At 39.5% G+C, this 18,919-nt stretch overlaps 2 protein-coding genes across 6 annotated transcripts in view; one reads left to right on the forward strand and one right to left on the reverse strand.

The window, feature by feature from the left end:
• LOC125486851 (Golgi-specific brefeldin A-resistance guanine nucleotide exchange factor 1-like) overlaps positions 1-2,330 on the forward strand; it is a 46,649-nt gene extending 44,319 nt beyond the window's left edge. The window contains exon 19 of the mRNA XM_048616207.1: positions 661-2,330. Within this exon, the coding sequence (XP_048472164.1) occupies positions 661-938 (278 nt within the window). The 3' untranslated portion in view covers positions 939-2,330. The remainder of the gene's footprint in view (positions 1-660) is intronic.
• Positions 2,331-2,752: 422 nt separating this feature from the next.
• LOC109913403 (core histone macro-H2A.2) overlaps positions 2,753-18,919 on the reverse strand; it is a 56,763-nt gene continuing 40,596 nt past the window's right edge. For 2 of the 5 annotated variants that reach the window (XM_048616163.1, XM_048616164.1), the window contains exons 8-11: positions 15,118-15,292; positions 12,271-12,312; positions 9,989-10,150; positions 2,753-2,831 (exon numbers count right to left, since the gene is read on the reverse strand). In XM_048616163.1, the coding sequence (XP_048472120.1) occupies positions 2,768-2,831; positions 9,989-10,150; positions 12,271-12,312; positions 15,118-15,292 (443 nt within the window). In that variant the 3' untranslated portion in view covers positions 2,753-2,767. Of the gene's footprint in view, positions 2,832-9,431; positions 10,151-12,270; positions 12,313-15,117; positions 15,293-18,919 lie in introns of those variants that run through there. The other 3 variants (XM_048616161.1, XM_048616162.1, XM_020512904.2) reach the window with 3 other exon arrangements.

Here is an 18,919-nt window from a genome sequence, read left to right on the forward strand (position 1 = left end):
TAGACTACACGGATCAAATGAATGTCTTGACTATAAAGACCATAGGGGTATTCTTAAGGGAAATCAGAAAGGAAAAGAGGAGATATGAGATAGCCTTGACAGATAAGGTTAAGGATAATCTAAATAGATTCTACAAGTACATTAACAGCAAAAGAACAACTAGTGAGAGAGTTACTTGATTACATGGGTAATGGATGATTTTGTTAAAAGCAGAAATATCAATAGCTTTCTCTTGAAATGTGCAGTGCAGTTTTGCCCAGATTATTTCTGAAGCAAAAAGCTTTACCTTCATGTCTAAGCTTTCACATACTTGTTATACCTGGGGAATAATTTGCCAGATACAGGCTTTAGTCAACCTCGTCAGACATGTTAATTACACCTCTGGAACAGGTGAGACCTGAACTTGGGCCATCAGGTCCAGCAGTAGGGACACTGCCTGTGGAACTCTTGTGACACAGTGGCAAAGGTTGCTTTTTTTTTTAAGGGGTGAGAAGTTTCAAAAATAGTTTCTGTAATAAGAATTATTTTTTAAAATTACTTTCATCACCTATGTTTAAACTTCCTCAGCATCATTCTCAGTTGAAGATTTTGTCGCTGTTGAGAATCCGTACAACTTGCCGTCTAACTTTGGTTTATTTAATGGAATTTTTTCTTTCTCAGAAACTGAAAATGTACGAGTTGGAGGAACTCCCAGCCTTACACCAATAACGACTCCAGTCTCTACACCAGTGAAGATGATTGTTGGGCCAGAGAATAATCAGTCACTGACCCAGTCTCCGTTAATTCTGCAGCCTCTTACTTCCTCACTGCAAGTTGGTGTTCCTTCCATGCCTTTGCCTATTATACTTAATCCAGCTTTAATAGAAGCTACATCTCCTGTCCCACTGTTGTCCACCCCCTTACCTGCTGCCACCACCACTGCATCTGAGGTGAACTAGATTGGGCAAGAACCAATTCTTTTACACAGGCTTTAGAAAATACTCTGTGCTTTTTGCTCATCCAGCCACTATTTTATCAGTGCACTGTTATGATAGTGACTTCTTTCTGTCCATTTTTGTATTACAGTTCACCTCCATTTGAAATCAACAAATACTAGCTGGGTGTGTGATCCTTATTAACCTAGTTATTTTGCATTTGTCAATAGCACTGCAGCTGCTCTTTACAATTTCAGCTGTAGGAACCATGTAATTTTAAATGTCCTGAAGATGGGAAGTTGAGGATGTTGAAGAACATCTGTGGTACATTGCAATTTTTTTCAGTCTGCTTCAGTTACAGTTACCAAATTACTCCACCAGAATTATTTGTCTTGGCTATAATGTACTGCCCCACCTCTCCCCACCACACAATCACTGCATTACAAATCAGAATATGGACATTAAACATTGTTAAATATACTTTGAGTGCAGCTCAATATTTTAAACTATGGTTCAAAAGATATGTTTTTGTTGTAGCCCCTTCTGTCACTTTGGCCTACCTGTTAACTAATTTAATGGTACAGCAGGACTCTGATTAAAAGAATGGTAATACAGAGAAAATTTAGTTGTAATAAAATGCAAGGTATTTTTCATGGAAATCTGTAGTGAGGACAATTATTTAACCAAACTGTTTCTACTTGTAAAGTCCGTGGTCATCTTAGCACCATGTAGTGTAGCTTGCTTCCTTTTCCAAGGCATGGACTACATTTTCTGTCTCACCACCTCTTCTAACCTCTGTTACCTTTCAATTAGCACTGTTATTAATCATTTGGCCTGTACTGAATTTTCTAGTTTTATTTATAATGTCAAACATTTTCTACACTGCACACTAACTCTCAACAAATGTGATCTGGTTTGGAATTTTAAAAAAATATTAACAATGTAAACATAGAATTCTGCAGTAAAGATTAACTTGTACCACTTCTTAGTTTCGTAGACTTCTAACTATTATAAAATGCTAGTGGACATATTGAGTTCTGCTTTATATTCTTGTCCCCAGATCTTTTACCATGCTGATACCCAAGATTAGTCATAAATGACCTACCATTGTTTACTATAGGCATGAAAGGCCAAAGCTTGTGTAATTTGAGACCAACAATCTGTATTTAAAAGTAGTTATGTTACTTTGTTCCAGATTTTGTACATTTCAGTCTGATTTTAATTTAATGGTAATGTGTGGAAAATGTCAGCAGGATCTTCTATGCATCTGCAAACTTTCGTGATCTGTTCCACTGTACTGTAAGGTTGGTTAAGAACATAAACACATAATAAAGGTAATGTATATAATAAAGAATGGTTAAAAACAAGATTTAAATGTACTTTTTACAGAGTAATAAATATCATATATGAAGGAAATTTTTGGTTGTTTGATTTATCCAGTAAATGCTCAGCTCAGAGTTATAACCTCTGACAAAAGAAACATTAAAGCTTTAAGCTTAAATACTGGATATTGATCTTGTGTAAAAGTCGACCACCAGCTTTTGGACAAAAATCCCAAACTCACCCTGGTGCAAACCTCCTCATTTGAAGGTGGCTGTTTAGCTGCATGCGAAAACACAATTCAAATTTATCACATCACTGATGCACACTGCATTCCCGAGCATTAATTTTGCAAAATAGTACCAGTAAAGAACATCACCTACATAAGTTCAAACTTAGCCAAGAGACTGTCAATTAGATGAATAATTGAACAGCACCTAGAGAATTCAAGATAATGAAGAATTTTTGATTATTAGGAGACCACAGATTAAGATATAAGTCCAGCACCTGGCTGCTGTTAGCAAATGAAGTTGCTAAATTATGTAATGAAAATTGTCAGAATCAACTCTTTCTTGGGGATCCATCTGAATCTTTGTCCTAAAATAAGCAAGAAAATTAGGTATTACAGATTTTGAATCCAACATTGAATGATGTATAAGGTTTATGAGAGAAACCGTTTTGCACTGTGATTGAAGATCAAGATTTAACAGCATCTCCCGCAGAACTAAGCTTATTGCATTTCAGTAGTCTCTGATTGAACATTGACAAAAGAATGGATACAGATTTGTCTTACCTGGGGCCACCGACGAGACCCCAATAAGTTTTGATATACCAACTCATGATATGAAATGTTGGACAGGAAACCATTTAATGGAGACAACTGGCCACTAAAAGACCAGATTTATCAATCTGATATAACAAGGTGTAGAGCTGGATGAACAGGCCAAGCAGCATCAGAGGAGCAGGAAAGCTGACGTTTCAGGTCTCCAGCATCGGCAGTTCCCACCATCTCTGTAACAGATTTATCAATATGCTGTTTACATTCGATTGGACACAGCTTAAGCTGATAGAGATATTTGAGAGAAAAAAAATGGCAATTTTCAAATTCACAGTCATGGTAACATGGACAGATGAAGGTGTCTCAAAGAAGTTTGGACTTTGACTAGGATTATATAAAGAAGAAAACCTTGTCCATGACAGGCTCCAATCACATCCTGATGATGTTGCTGAGATTAGATCGCAAACGTGTGATATTTCAGCAGTCCCTTTGATCTAACCTGCCTTGTTCAACTGTTGCATGTCTCTTTCTAAAGAAGACACAGTATTAAAAATGTAATGATTGGAGGAGACATTCACCAAGAAAGGCAGCATAGAGTCTGATGTTGGTAATCCTGTGTCAATTGGTTGTGGAGACTTAGAATGGAATCAAGACATTGGAGAGTGCAGTGCATTTCATGTGAGAGACCATTTCTTGGGGAATGATATGGCTGATAATGCAATTCAAGAAGCAAATTTTTTCTAGGGATATGGGTGTTACCCTTGAGATGGTGATGATGAGTTGCCTTGAACCACTGCAGTCCAGTTGATCCTCCCTAATAACATCATGGGTCTGAGTTCCAGGATCGTGATCCAACAATGGTGCGATATCTCCAAGGTCAGGCTAATGAGTGGCATGGAGAGGAAATTGCAGGTGGCGGTCTTCCCATATATTTGCTGCCCTTTTCCTTTTAGATGGTAACAGGATTGGAAGGTGCTGTTGAAAGATCCATCAAGTCCTGCAATGCATTTTATAAATGGCACACTGCTGCTACTGTGAGAAGATGTAAGGAGTGAATGAGGATGTGATGCCAGTCAAGCGAATCCGCCTTGTCCTAGCTGATGTCAAGTATTTTCTGTTGCTGGAGCTGCACCCACCCATGTGTGGTGGATAGGCTTTGGGGAGATCAGTTGTATAGCCAGTCCAGTTCAGTTTCTAGTCAATTGTAAGCCCTCGGATGTTGAGAAAGTCAGAGATGGTGAATGTCGAGGGGCAATGGTTAGATTCTCCTTTTTAAAAAATATTCACTTTTGTGGGATGTGGGTATCGCTGGTTGGCCAGCATTTATTGCCCTTCTCCAGTTGTTCTTGAGAAGGTGGCTGTGAGCTGTCTTCTTGAACATCTGGTTGACCCACAATGCCATTAGGGAGGGAAATCCAGGATTTTGACCTGATGACCGTGAGGGAACAGCAATATATTTCCAAGTCGAGGTGGTGGTGTTCCCATATGTCTGCTGTCCTTGTCCTTCTGGATGGAAGTGGTCATGGGTTTGGAAGATGCTGTCTGAGGATCTTTGTCTTTGTCTTTCTCCAGTGCATCTTGTAAATACACACTACTGCCGCTGAGCGTCCGGTGGTGGGAGTGGACGTACTGCCAGTCAAGTGGGCTGCTTTGTCTTGGACGGTGTCGAGCTTCTTGAGTGTTGTTGAGGCTGCACCCATCCAGGCAAGTGGGATGTATTCCATTACACTCCTGATTTGTGCCTTGTAGATGGTGGATAGGCTTTTGGGAGTCAGGAGGTGAGTTACTTCCTGCAGTATTCCTAGCCTCTGATTGTTCTTGTCATCACTACGTTTATGTGGAGTCCAGTTGAGTTTCTGATCACTGATAACACCCTGGATTTTGATAGTGGGGAATTCGGTGATGGTTACACCACTGAATAGCAAGGGGCCATGATTAGATTTGTCTCTAATTGATGATGGTCAGAGCCTGGCATTTGTAAGGTGTGAATGTTACTTGCCACTTATCAGCCCAAGCCTGAATATTGTCCAGATGTAATTGCATTTGGACAAGGACTGCTTCAGTGTCTGAGGAGTCACGAATGGTGCTAATGTTGTGCAATCATTGGTGAACACCTCCACTTCAGACTTTATGATGAAGGGAAGGTTATAGATGAAGCAGCTGAAGGTGGTCAGGTCTGGGACACTACCCTGAGGAATTTCTGCAGAGATGTACTGGAGCCGAGATGACCGACCTCCAACAAACACAACCATCTTCCTATGTGTCAGGTATGACTCAAACCACCAGAGTTTGCCCCCAATACCCACTGATTCTAGTTTTGCTAGGGCTCCTTGATGCCACCCTTGGTCAATTGCAGCCTTGATATCAAGGGCTGTCACTCTCACCTCACCTCTGGAATTCAGCTCTTTTGTCCATGTTTGAACTAAGGCTGTAATGAGGACAGGAGCGGAGTGGCGCTAGCGGAACCCAAACTAGGTGTTACTGAGCAATTGCTACTTGATAGAATGTGTCATCGACAGTGCTATCACTTTACTGATGATCAACAGTAAACTGATGGAGGATAATTGGCTGGGTTGGATTTGTCCTGCTTTTTATGTACATAATTTTCTACATTGTCAGGTAGATGCCAGTATTGTAACTGTACTGGAACAACTTGGCTAGGGGAGTGGCAAGTTCTGGAGCACAAGTCTTCCATGTTATTGTTGGAATGTTGTTAGAACCCAATACCTTTGCAGTAGCCAGTGTCTCCAGTCGTTTCTTGGTTTTACATTGAGTAAATCAAATTGGCTGAAGACTGGATCTGTAATGCTAGGACCACTGGAGGAGGCCAAGATGGATCATCCAGTTGGCACTTCTGGCTGAAGATTGCTGCAAAAGCTTCAGCCTTATCTGTTGCGCTTCCACCATGATTCACGACTGGCTGTGGCAGGACTGCAAAGTTTAGATCCAATCTGTTGGTTTTGGAATCAGTTAGCTCTATCTATCACTTGCTGCTTATGCTGTTTGGTGGCTTCACCAAGTTGACACCTCATCTTCAGGTATGCCTGGTGCTGCTCCTGGCATGCCCTTCTTCACTCTCCATTGAACCAGAGTTGACCCCTGGTTTGATGGTAATGGTGGAGTAGGGGATAGACCAGGCCATGAGGTTACAGATTGTGCTGGAGTACAATTCTGCGCTTGTTGAAGATGCTCATTGCCTGGCACTTGTGTGGTACAAATGTTACTTGCTGCTTGTCAGTCCAAGTTTGGATATTATCCAGATAGATTTGTATAGCTGTGGCTTCAGCATCTGTCCAGTCTCAACATCCCCACTGTTGGCTATATGATGGAGGAAAGGTCATTGATAAAGCAGCCAAAGATGGCTGGGCCCAGGACACTGACGAGTTATTGTAATGATGTCTTGGGGTTCAGGTGACTGACCTTCAGCAACCACAAGCATCCTCCTTTGTTCTAGTTACATTAACCAGGGGGTTTACCCCTATTCCCATTGACTTTAGTTTTGTTTGGGCTTTTTGATGCCACATTTGCTCAAATGCAGCTTTATTGTTAAGGGCAATCACAATTCCTCAGTTCTGGAGTCACTGTTTGATTCAAGTTTAAACAAAAGTTCTACTGAGTTCAGGAGCTGGGTGGCTTTGGAAGAACCCCAACTGCACCAGACAGCAAGTTTTTGCTTTATAGCACTTCCATAGTTTGCTGATTGAAAGTAGACTGAGGGATAGGCAGGCAGCTTGGTTAGATCTGTCCTCCTCTATGTGTACAGGACATTCTCGTATTTTCAACAGTGTGAGTTAGTTGCCAATGGTGTAACTCTACTGAAACAACTTGGCAGGGGTCTGGTAGGTTCTGGAACATGTCTTCAGCACTATTTCTGGAATATTGGCTGGGGCCCATAATCTTTGCAATAGCCAATGGCTTCAGCCATGTCTTGATATCACATGAAGCAGACTGAATTCCAGCAGACTGACGGCTGTGAAGGTACAGGCCTCGGAGATTGAGATGTATCATTCAACTGGCATTTCTGGCTGATTACTGTAGATACTTCCATTATTTTTGCAACAAAGGGCTTATCCCCTCCCAAATCAAAGGGGGGGGTGGGGATATTTGTTGGAGCTTCCCCTCTACTGTGTTATAGAGTAAACTAATCCCACTTGCCTGCATTTAGACCATATCCCTCTGACCCCTTCCCATTCGTGTACCTGATCGAATGTTTTAACTGTACGTTGTTTCATTGTGCACCATCATTCAGAACTGGAAATGGCAAGATGGCAAAACTTAGATCGGATCCATTGATCGTAAGATTTCTTAGGCCTATCACTTGCTGTTTGGCATACAAATAGTTCTGTTTTACTTCACCAGATTGGCACCTCATTTTAAGTTTGGCTGGTGCTGCTCCTGCATTACCATCCAGCTCTCCTCAAACCAGGGTTGATCTTCTGTTTTGATGGTAATGAAGAAGTTGAAGATATGCCAGGCCATATAATTGCTACAATTCTGATAACCCAATACCATGTTGAGGAGGAAGAGGAGAAACAAAGGAGGGCAAAGGTCACGGTCTGAAGTTGTTGAACTCCATGTTGATTCCTAGAGGCTTTGAAGTGCCTAAGTGGAAAATGAAGTGGTGTTCCTCCAGCTTGCGTTCAACTTTGTTGGAACTCTGTAGCAGGTGCAGCATGGAAATTTATAGCATGGGACCAAAGATGGTTTACCAAAATGGTAAGCAACTAAAAGATCAGGGCCATTCTTATGATCAGAACAGAGGTGTTCTGCAAAGTGATCACCCAGTCTATGTTTGGTCTGACCAATGGAAAGGAGACTACTTGCTGCTCACAGTGCAAAGTAGACTAGATCAAAAGTAAAATGCTGCTTCACCTAGGTGTATTTGGGGTCATGGAAAGTGAGGCATAAAGCTTTGTTCTAGGAGGGAAGGTAGAATTTTGGGAAAAAAGTGTCAGATAGCCAAAAATCTGTCAACTGTCAGATCATGAGTTTGTGTCCTCCATTTTGATTACAACTCCCCTCCCTCGTGGCTTGCTTGTGTTCATTGGCTTTGCTCTGACTAGACTAGACCCATTTTCACACCTCCATTTCTCCTTTACCACCATTAGGATCCCCTTTGTCTTCTGCTCTGGGTACCCTCACCCATCTGTTCCACTTACTCCTACTGCCCCATTCAATAACACAAAACCCACCATATTGTAGCCCCTTCCTGTTCAAAGTGTTATATTAAAACATTACTCAAAATATTAACACTCTTTCTCTTTCCATAAATGCTGCTAGATCTGCTGAGTTTCTCCTTTTTTCTTTTTTGTTTACTGCTGCAAATTCTTAAGTAGCAAATTGATGAGAAATGGTGATTTTAACCCCTTGAATATTACTTGTGTACTTTGGCTAAAAATTAGTCTTAAATTCTACTTTTACACATACTGAAATTATGTTCTATAACTCAAGAATGATTGACTATATCTCCACTGAAATATCTGACACTTAACTTGCAGATACTGTGTTCCAATACTACCTAACGTGTCTGAGGTTGGAAGTGCTATTAAGTTGCATTGGTTGATTCATGTTCTCTGTCATTTCAGACTGTCTTCCCCAGATGGCAGGTGTATTAATCTTAGGCCGTGTTGACAATCTGGTGATAGTTAAACTATAAATATGCTGAACGTTTATATACTGCAGGAGAGTGGTAGTGTTAAATATTGGTTTTCCCCTTGAATCAGTATTCTTGTGAACTGAACTTTGATGAAATACATCTTAACTACCAAATGGCTACTTAAACATTTCTTCATTCTTTCAGCATAGCTTAACACCGAGCATTATCTTCTACTCCTCTCCTATACTCCCAGAGTATATTGTTTTAGTCATATATATTATGATGTGATAAAGTGCTTTTACAAGAATGCTGAAAATTTCAGTTAATCTGGTGCTCACAAATATAAAACAAACACTGTAGCTCAGAATTTAAGATAGACACATTATAATACATCTGGCTGAAATATTTGCTTCACTAGAAATGACAAAAAAAAAGTCTTGTGCCATTGTTTTAACCTATAATGGTCAAGAACTGTTTCACAGCTGAAAGATGGATCATTCTTTTTCTCTAGCATTGTTTGACTGTACCGTACTAAGAAAAACCACAAGTGCTCAGTTCATACTTTTCTTTGAAGAGAGAAAGTCAACAGTCACCATGTTCATGCTCAGAGTTAGTAAATACACTTGATCATAGTGTCAAACTAAGAATACACCAAGCAAATGTTAAATAGATGTATCCTGCACAACACATCCCTTAAAAACAAGTCAGCTGCAGTTACATGCAGCTTAACTGCCATTTTCTACTTCAAAAAAGTACTTCATTGTCAGAATTGCTACATATTTCCTTATCATGGACCACCTTTCTATCTAATATCAGAACCCCAATACAATTTTTTTTTCATTTTTATTTTTTTTAAAAAGCCACACTATCAAACTACAGCAAACGGATACAGAGACATAATGCAGCCAAACTGCTGCTTCATTTGTTCCTTTACACACTGGAATGTGAAACCAATGCACTAGCTTAACAAAATAAAAAGATACTTAAAACCACATTTACATGGAGTCATAAAACAATATCTTCCACAATTTTTTTTGAAAAGTTCTAAGTATCTGTAAAATCACCAAAAAAAAGTAAAAGATGCACAGTATCAAGGTTGTTTTCTGATATTTTTTCCCCCCCACCAAAGTAATTTTCAAAATTTTGCCTGCTTGGGAGGAGTACTATAAAAAATGTAATCAAAGTTCAGACTTCAAATTTCAGAGTACGTTTTTGATAACAGAGCTCATACTTTGCACCTTCTCATTTACTTGTTAAACATACACACACCCCCACACACACACACACACGCGCGCGTGCACACACACGTATTTTCAGACAAAAAGCTGTTAAAATCCCCAGCTTTCCATTTCTTTAAAAAAAAAGATAAAAACACATTACTTTGTGTCAAGTCTTGCCATTTCCTGCACATAGATACCGATGCTTTCACTGTCGAATAAGACAAAAAATATGTTCTTCAGCGATGATGACGTTGTGTTAACAAAATAATTGGAGATGGCCTTGAGGATGAGCTGTGCTGCAATATGCTTTGGGAAACAATTTCTGAAGGTAAGAAAACAAATGAACTATTATTTAATTTATCATACTTCATATCTACATTACTACAGTAATAGACATGCTGAATGTGTACCAAAGACTCATAAAAGGCAGAACTTTGCAATGCTTTGCAGATGGGCAACTCCAGAATTGTACACAGCTCCCTAATTATTGACATCAATTTGAAATTGATAACACTATTCGATGGATAGGCTAGTTACAACATTAGTTGGAGACATCCCATTATAGAAAAGACAATTTAGAGTGCATACAGCATGGATTTACTGTGAAGATGCAATGGATAGTGAACTGCACACTTATAAAATGAGAGACTAGTAATACTTGGGAGTATTTACATGAGCCATAAAGATGATTTATGGAGTTTTAAAATTAAGATTTTTGCTGTACTGATTAGGCAAAGATTGATGAGAATTTTAATTGGTCAGTTATAAATTTCTTTTACTCATGCAATTTGTATTAGAGATCACTGCATCTTTGAGAAAGTAAGGAAGTGGGATCAGTTTTGGATTGTTATCAGGAGACAAAGTGTCAAGGTCACTGCATTAAACTTAAATGTAAGGGCCAAGAGCCTTTTGCTATCAAGTAGCTGTGAAAAATAGGTCTTCCACATTGCTTCTGCGAATAAAAACATTTGCCAGGGGGAGTTTTGCAAGTAGCTAACCTTATTAAATGTTTAGATTGATGACCCCCACAAATGCTCAGCTGCATGAAAAACGTTTCCTTCTGCCAAACAAAACATTGTCCCCAATTGAGTACACAAGTTCAAATGCAATGTTGTTTGAGTTGGAACAGTATAAATTTCTTGCTGTCTTAGTTATTACTCAGGTTATCTATTTTATTTCTCTGATTTTCCACAAAGGTCTCCTGAGTGTCTGATCCTGGTTACAATTTTTGTACTGAGTGAGAAAAGCAGTTTTCTTCAGTGCATTCCCTTCAATTGCAACTTCAGATTGACCAAAGAAGAAATAAGCACTAATAATACAGCAAAATTATCCATGACAAATCAACACAGTTTCACTGTTTGTCTTCATCTTTCATCCACAAAGAATTGTTTGGCCATGAGGTTCATTTCTTTAGAACAAAGCCTTTACCAATTAGTCTTCAGTCAGAGAAGCAGTACATGATTTAAACCACTTGCACTACTGCTGCGTCAGTGCACAAATCCCATGGAGAATGTTTGCGGTGGAAGTTTTCTATCATATTGGATGTCTCAAATTATCTTCAGAGATGAGCAAGAGACCATGTGGAAATCCAGTCGTTTATTTGGTTCCAGACTCCACCTGGATCTCTCCGGCATCAATACCTTTAACCACTTCCAAACAGAACAGTGTTAAGCGTGCAGTGTTACTTTCATGTTTAGCAGACTCATAGCCATCATGTAATGCATCCAGGACTGTCAGAATCAAGGTTAGAGGCCATCTCAGTGCCATAAAGCGTGACACGAGAACACATTTGTGGCTTTGTGCTCAATGTAGAACATTCACATTCCGGTCCAGAAATCGGCAGGTCATGACACCAAAGCAACAGGTGACAAGAGGGGTTACCGTCCCTGCCCTTCATATTTAAGAGGTCGTGGAAAGACTAAATATCAATATTATCTTTTGTTGGTACACATTTTGGTTTTGTAAAGCTACCACCTGCCCTACTTCTATGTTGCAATGGATCACCTTCAGCTGCACATTTGACCAATTCCAATCCATAGCTGAGCAGAAGCATTTGAACTGCTGAAATTACTGTTGTACGATTCCCATGTTAGATCATTAGTGTCAGACTTCCCTGAATATTCATCAGCATCAGTCTGTTAGATTAATATAACCAAAACCTTTGGGACTGTTTACCCTGATCAACCATTAATATCTTTTTGATAAAATGAAGGCTTTGATGAAACATCAAACAGTTATTTGGTGGATCAGAGACTTTCTAGCTAACCAATGAAATACAGTTTATAAACAAGATTAAGGAATTGCTGGTAATGAATGGTGGTGGTCTCTCAAAGCACCAAGATTGGCAACCTACCAACTCAGTAATAATGAACAATCTTCAGGTTCAAGGATAATATTAAAAATGTGCATGACCACCAGAGTAGAAGCAGTTGAACATCCTACCTTGATTGGTTTGCAGACCGACCTGAAGCTCGAGAGCTGGTCCTGTCCAATGACATGGAAATCAACCCCAAAAGACAAAAGAGTTTATTATTAATTTTAGGAGGGGGTTGATCTACATTGAGAGATCCCACCGTGAAATCTGCATAAAATTACAGAACAGAAACAGGCCCTCTGGCCCAAGTGATCCAAGCTCCACACGAGCCTTCTGCCACCCCATTTCAGGCACAGTTAAATGGTGCTCTTCCAAAGGCATACCTTCAATGAAACTTAATTAGCAACTAGAGGGGCAATGGGCCATATCAAGTTTGTGGTTAAGCTTAATGCCAAAACCGAGTTGTTACAATTTTGTGTTTGTAATGCAAAATAATTAGCAAAACTGGAATGTGCTAATGATCAGTAGCAGAGTGCAGAAAGTTTGTTGCAACTATAGATCCTTTGCAATGTTCACTTGTTTACCTTTGAGAAGCGGTGACATATTTAATATCAGAATAAAGAAGGAAATGTCCTTAACATTTCTTATAAATACTTTTGAAATTGCTGCCAATAACAGTTTACCACTATAATTGTTTATATTTATTTATGGGAGTGGGGTCAGCTAGCTCAGCTAACTGGATGGCTAGAATAATGCCAATGGCATTTGTTCAATTCCTGCACTGGCTGCGGTTACCACAAAGGATTCTGTTTCTCAACCTCTCCCCCTCACCGGAGGCATGGTGGCTTTACTTACTTTATTAAATGGTAGTAGTTAATAATTCCCAATGTTTCACTAATAATTGCCTAAACAACCAACTAATCATTCATCAAAATAATTTACTTTTGTAATGCTTCTGTAGTTTCAGGAATCAAACTATGGTCATGTGGAGATTTTGTTTAAATCCATGTGTGTTCTCACACCTTTCCCCGACTTTTAACGTTTTTCAACCTACGAATCATCAAAAATTCTGGACTCTTAGTCATTCCCCATTCCTTTATCAAATTTTTCTTCCTCCACCATTAAGACATTGCTTAACACCTCACTGATGTTTGTTCGTGTTTTTTCTTTTAGGTGTGTGCCAGTTTTTACGTTATTCTCCTATTAAACAGACTAAATTTGTTATATTAAAAGGCACTACATAAAACAAGCTTTTGTTGAGGCAAATATTGCATGACTTTAGGCAACTAGACTTAGCTGCAGACCCATCTTTCAGCAAACAAGATTAAGGCTCATTCAAATGGGATAAAATTGAAAGAAGGCCATGACCACATTTTATGTCTATTTTAGGTGTGTCCTGCATATCCAAATTCTACGCTTATTCCTCCCCTGACTAGAGACAGACTTTCGGATGTGTTTATACAGCCTTTGTCAAGACATGGGACAAAACTACATTTAAGGAAGATGTATTGCTGCAATGTTAACTCCAGAATCTTCAGGGAAAAGCAGTGATTTTAACTACTGGTATCTTAAAATTCAGGCAGTGAAACCATCTTTAGGAAATACATGGCCATTACCCTTCTGACAATCCAGGAAGTACAACTCCGGCCTATAGCAACCAATATGAAGAGTGTCTGCTTTCATCCAATTTCCAGGATCTTCTGCAGTTACAGAAAATGAATAATTCCTGTATCATTGTACCTCTTGATACTCAGTCATTTCAAGCATCCCTCAAAATAGTCACAAATGCAAAGCTCATACCTATAGCAAACTGGTTTGTTGACTGCATGAGCTGGAATACATTCAAAGAAGTGAGTATTTTTCAGACAGAACTCCTCAGCATTTGTAAACCTTGCTACTCAATCTTTGAGTGAGATGAGATAACTTTCCAAAACACAGAAAGGGGACCAGTATACTAATCTAACTGATGATATCTTGGCAAACCTATATTTGTAGCTTTTACTACCCTGTAACCTCAACCGTCAATGCCACAAACTGAGAATAACATGAAGTTCAAAAGACACTTCAAGATGCAATTATTGCTAGTCTAGTTTTTGTTGTTGTCCTTCGAGCTTCATTGCAAGGTTGTTTCTCACTCCAAGAGCCCAATACTTGGAAAACACAGAACTAGTGGATCTCCTCTGTGGGATTATGATGCTATGCCATGAACAAATAAAACCCCGTGGAGCACCATAATCTTGTATTAATTAGCTTGGTCACATGTGGAATCATTTGCTTCAAGACTGCTCAGCTGAAAGTGTTGATCTCCTCTTCCCCTCCAACGCCCCATTCATTTTCAGCTGATCAAAAATCGGAAACAATGAGGTCAAGTAATCTCACACTGTATTGGTCACAAAATCCACGGCTTCAAGATCGAATCCTTTTTGGTGAATCTTCCGCATGCCCTAGAAACTAAGGTAGATATCTCCCGAGTGTAAGGAGTTTTTTCAAAATTATGTTAACTAGCAATTCTAAGTACTTTTTAGAACCAAGTAAAATTTGTGACTTTTTTCATGCAGCAAGAATATAGAAAAAGATAACAACATAAAATTTGGTATGGCAGGACCTGCTCTGAGAATCCCAAAATGTAAGTGCGATTATGCTCTTTACAACATATTCATTGAAATCATCTCAAGTCAGTGCCATGATAAACATCTCTCATTGGGTAAAGAATGACATTTTTAAAAAATTAATTATAAAGTTTCACCCCACAATGCATTTTTATTTAAGAGGTCAAGTTCTAACAGAAAGAGATGTCGCTTTCAATTTCACCAAAATGAAATAAAGACATACCAATAAAATATTTGTGTAACTACAACACATTTCGGTGTTATTTTTTAAATAAAAGCAGAATCATTCAGTATATCAAGTGGAATTCTTAAATCAGTTTGTTTTTAAAGTAACCTTCCAAATTCTAACAAAAAAATAAATTTTACCTGCTACTGGCGATGGATGGGAAAGCGATTGATTTAAGTTTCTTCTCATCTGCCAAGGTCAGGCAATTCTTCACAGTTTTTTCCAGTTGCTCTTCACATTTATCCACTCCCCACTGTGGGATGTTGCAGTGAATTACAAACTTCGCTGGCAGTCCAGGGGCCAGACCCAAAACAGCTGCAAAAATCCAAAAGGATTAGCTTGACAACCAACTCCTTAAAAAGATATTTATTGTACTTCTATGAAAGATTTTTAAAATCTTAACTGACGAACAATTGATTAACTGTGCAAACTGGAAGGCTGGTCACTAGATTCATTTGCCTTTAGTTTCAAATATGCACATTTCAAGGACGATCGCGATAATGAAGGTAGTAAATAATATGCTATATTTTTGACAATCATTTGCTTTATAGTCAAAACTACTCAGTGTTACAAAATTTCTACTTTTGCAAAGTAGATACAGGACTTTCAATTTAGTGCAACAATAGTGATTTGCTATTAAAGTAGGATCTGCTGATGCTGACCTGGCAGTGTTCTGTCCTATGAGATGATGACTTGCATCTTGGTGGTCAATTAGCACCTGGCGTGGTAACCTCTACTACATTTGCTGTAGACGAAGACAGTGGGCTTGGAAGGTACTGGATTCACTGGCCTTGCTTCTCTACCAAATAAGCTTATTGTTCCTCCTCATTTCTTCCGTCACCCCTCTGAACAGTCAGCCACCAGAGATCACGGCTGTCAGAACACTCAAGTTGTTGATGTCAATGTCCACCATCTTCATATCTCATTTGCAGGGTCCTTATAGCCAAATATGGATGTCCAGCAGGTTGTAATCCAGTGGCTGATTGATTGTTCAGGTGCTCTTTGGCAGAGGTCTGCCTTTTATCTAAGTGGCCAAGTCACCATAGATGCTGTTGACCTAATGATTGTAAGCTGACTGAATTAATACCTTCCAAGACCATGTAGTCGGGGACCTTGTCTCAGGAGGGTAAGGCAAGGACTGAACAGTTTTCCATTGGTTCAGATTTGCAAGCAGACATCTACTGTCAACGAACTGGAGGTACAAGAAAGCAGCAAACAGAAGAATATGGAGAAAAGTATTTTCGCCTGATAGACCTCACTGGATTTTTCAGTCTGAACCAAAACTTTGCAAACCACTAAAAGTCAGAAATGTTCTTGAAATCCGTGTTATTAGCAAGGCCAACACTGATAGCGCAACCCCCAGATAAAGTGACAATGAGCCACATTTACTTGAAACATTAAGGACACAAGTTCCAAGATTTTGACCCAGTGACAACGATGAGATGGCAAGTAGAAATGATGTAAAACTTGGTGACATTCCCAGAGGTTTGCTACCATTGGGCTTCTAGATGTTCAATGTCATGAGTTTGGGAATACTTTCATTACCGTATTCGGCCTGGAGTAATCTTAATTAATGATAGAGATTTTATGCCGTGCCACTGCAAAATCTATCACTTCAGAAAGGAAAATTCTACCTCACTCCAGTTGTTTTTTGTTGAAAGTTAACAATGTTCAAGTCACTGAACTTAGTGGACTGGATTTTCATCACAGACACTGACATGGGGATCACACCTCCAGCACAGCAGGGATGACTAGGGGGCTTGACAATTGTTGGAGTAAAGGGGGGCCTACTTAATCCTTTGCATACATGGAAACGGGCCTATACCAGCATGGCCCCAATAAAATGTCCACTTCTGTTGCCATTTTTGTTGTGAAAGAGTTTAATGATTTGCACTGAAAGTATAAATTATCCTTGGAGCACTGGCTGAATTTTGAACTGAATACTAATTGCCACTGTTGATGTTGTACTATAAGCTTCAGGAAATTAGGCCATAGTATGATAGGATTTTCCATTATGTTTGATAAAAAAAACGTTCAATCTGAAACTAGGGTTTTAATATCTAAACAAGGCAATAATGAAGGTATGTGGAGGAAGTTAGCTGCGTTGGATTGGAAAAATACTTTAAAAAAGTTTGATTGTAGAAAAGGTAACACCTTTAAAAAAAATGCTTGTTTTTCAAAAAACATAAATTCCTTTAAAGGCAAAAATACCCAACAAGAAAAGTGAGGGGGCCATGACTAAGAAATGAAGCTAAAGACAGTATTAGGAAACTTATAAAGTTGTCAAGAAAACATTGTAAGCCTAATGATTGGAACAATTCTAGAATTAGCTAAAGACGACGAAATTGATGAAGAGAGAATGAAATATGAACGTAAAATGGAAGGAAAATAAAAATGGATGGCAAAAGCTTCTAAAGGCATGTTAAAAGGAAAACATAAGCAAAAACAAACATGGATCTTTTACAGGAAGCGACATGAGAATAGGAACCAGATAAATGGCAGAGAAGATAAGTAATACTTTATTTCGGATTTCATAGAGGAGGACATGAAGCCTCGCTAAAGCAGCAAAATCTGAGGCTCTAGTAACAGCATGGAGCTGAAAGTCGGCAAATCCTCGGGACCCACTAACCTTCAACCTGGAGTGTTCTAATGTCGGTAGTCAAGAAAATACCATAATCTATTATAAATTATTTGATTTCCAGACATTGAGAAATTGTCTGATTGAACTCGGTCAACATGGAGTTTTGATGGAGAAAACATTTTTAACAAATCTGATGAGATTATTTTTGAGGATGTTACCAGTAGCATCAATAAGAAGGAACCAGTGGATGTGATATATTTGGATTTTTAGAAACCTTTGCTAAATCAAACAGATGGTTAGTAAATAAAAGTGAATGGGATTAGAGAGTAGGAATTGTTACACCTCACTGGGGTAGTGCGCTGGAAATCAAGTGTGGCTATTCCCAGACTCATCACAAAAGACTTTAGAAAAGGTATGTACAGTTCCCCAATTTACTTGTCTTTTAGACCCATGTTGACATAAAGTACAAACTGGGTTTGGGTACTTAAGCAATGATTACTATGGGATGCAAGTTCATGGTTCCTTGAAAGTGGAGTCACAGGCAGACAGGGTGGTGAAAGAAGGTGTTTGGCATACTTGCCTTCATTAGTCAGAGCACTGAGTATAGGAGTTAGTATGTCATGTGGTGGCTGTACGAGACATCAGTGAGGCCCCTTTAAGAATGCTGCGTACAATCCTGCTTTAGGAATGATCGATGACTGTGTCGACGCTGCCTCGTGCTCTCAAGAGGAGCTTGAACAGTTCATCAACTTCACTAACACCTTTCACCCCAACCTCAAGTTCACCTGGACCATCTCTGATACCTCTCTCTCCTTCCTGGACATGTCTGTCTCCATCTCTGGTGACCGCCTCAAAACCAACATCTATTTCAAGACCACCGACTCCCACAACTACCTAGACTACACCTCCTCACAAGAATGAGATCCCCTACTCCCAATTCATCCGCCACGTCTGCTCCCAAGATGGGGCATTCCACTCCTGAACATTCCAGATGTCCTCTTATTTCAAGGACTGCAACTTCCCCCCACTTTGGTGGTCGAAAATGCTCTCGACCGCATCTCTTGCATTTCCTGCACCTCTGCCCTCACATCCCCTCCTCGCAACAAAAACAAAGGCAGAATCCCGTTGTCCTTACATATGAGCCCACTAACCTCCGTATTCAACATATCATTCTCCGCCATCTGCAATCCGACCCCACAACCAATGATATATTTCCCTCCCCACCCCTATCTGCCTTTCGTAGGGACTGCTCTCTCCGCGACTCACTTGTCCACTCCACACTCCCCACCAACCCCAGCACCTTTTCCTGCAACCGCAGGAAGTGCTACACCTGCCCCTACATCTTCCCTCTAACCTCTATC

Source organism: Rhincodon typus, chromosome 34, assembly GCF_021869965.1.
Source record: "Rhincodon typus isolate 14 chromosome 34, sRhiTyp1.1, whole genome shotgun sequence".
NCBI lineage: Eukaryota > Metazoa > Chordata > Chondrichthyes > Orectolobiformes > Rhincodontidae > Rhincodon > Rhincodon typus.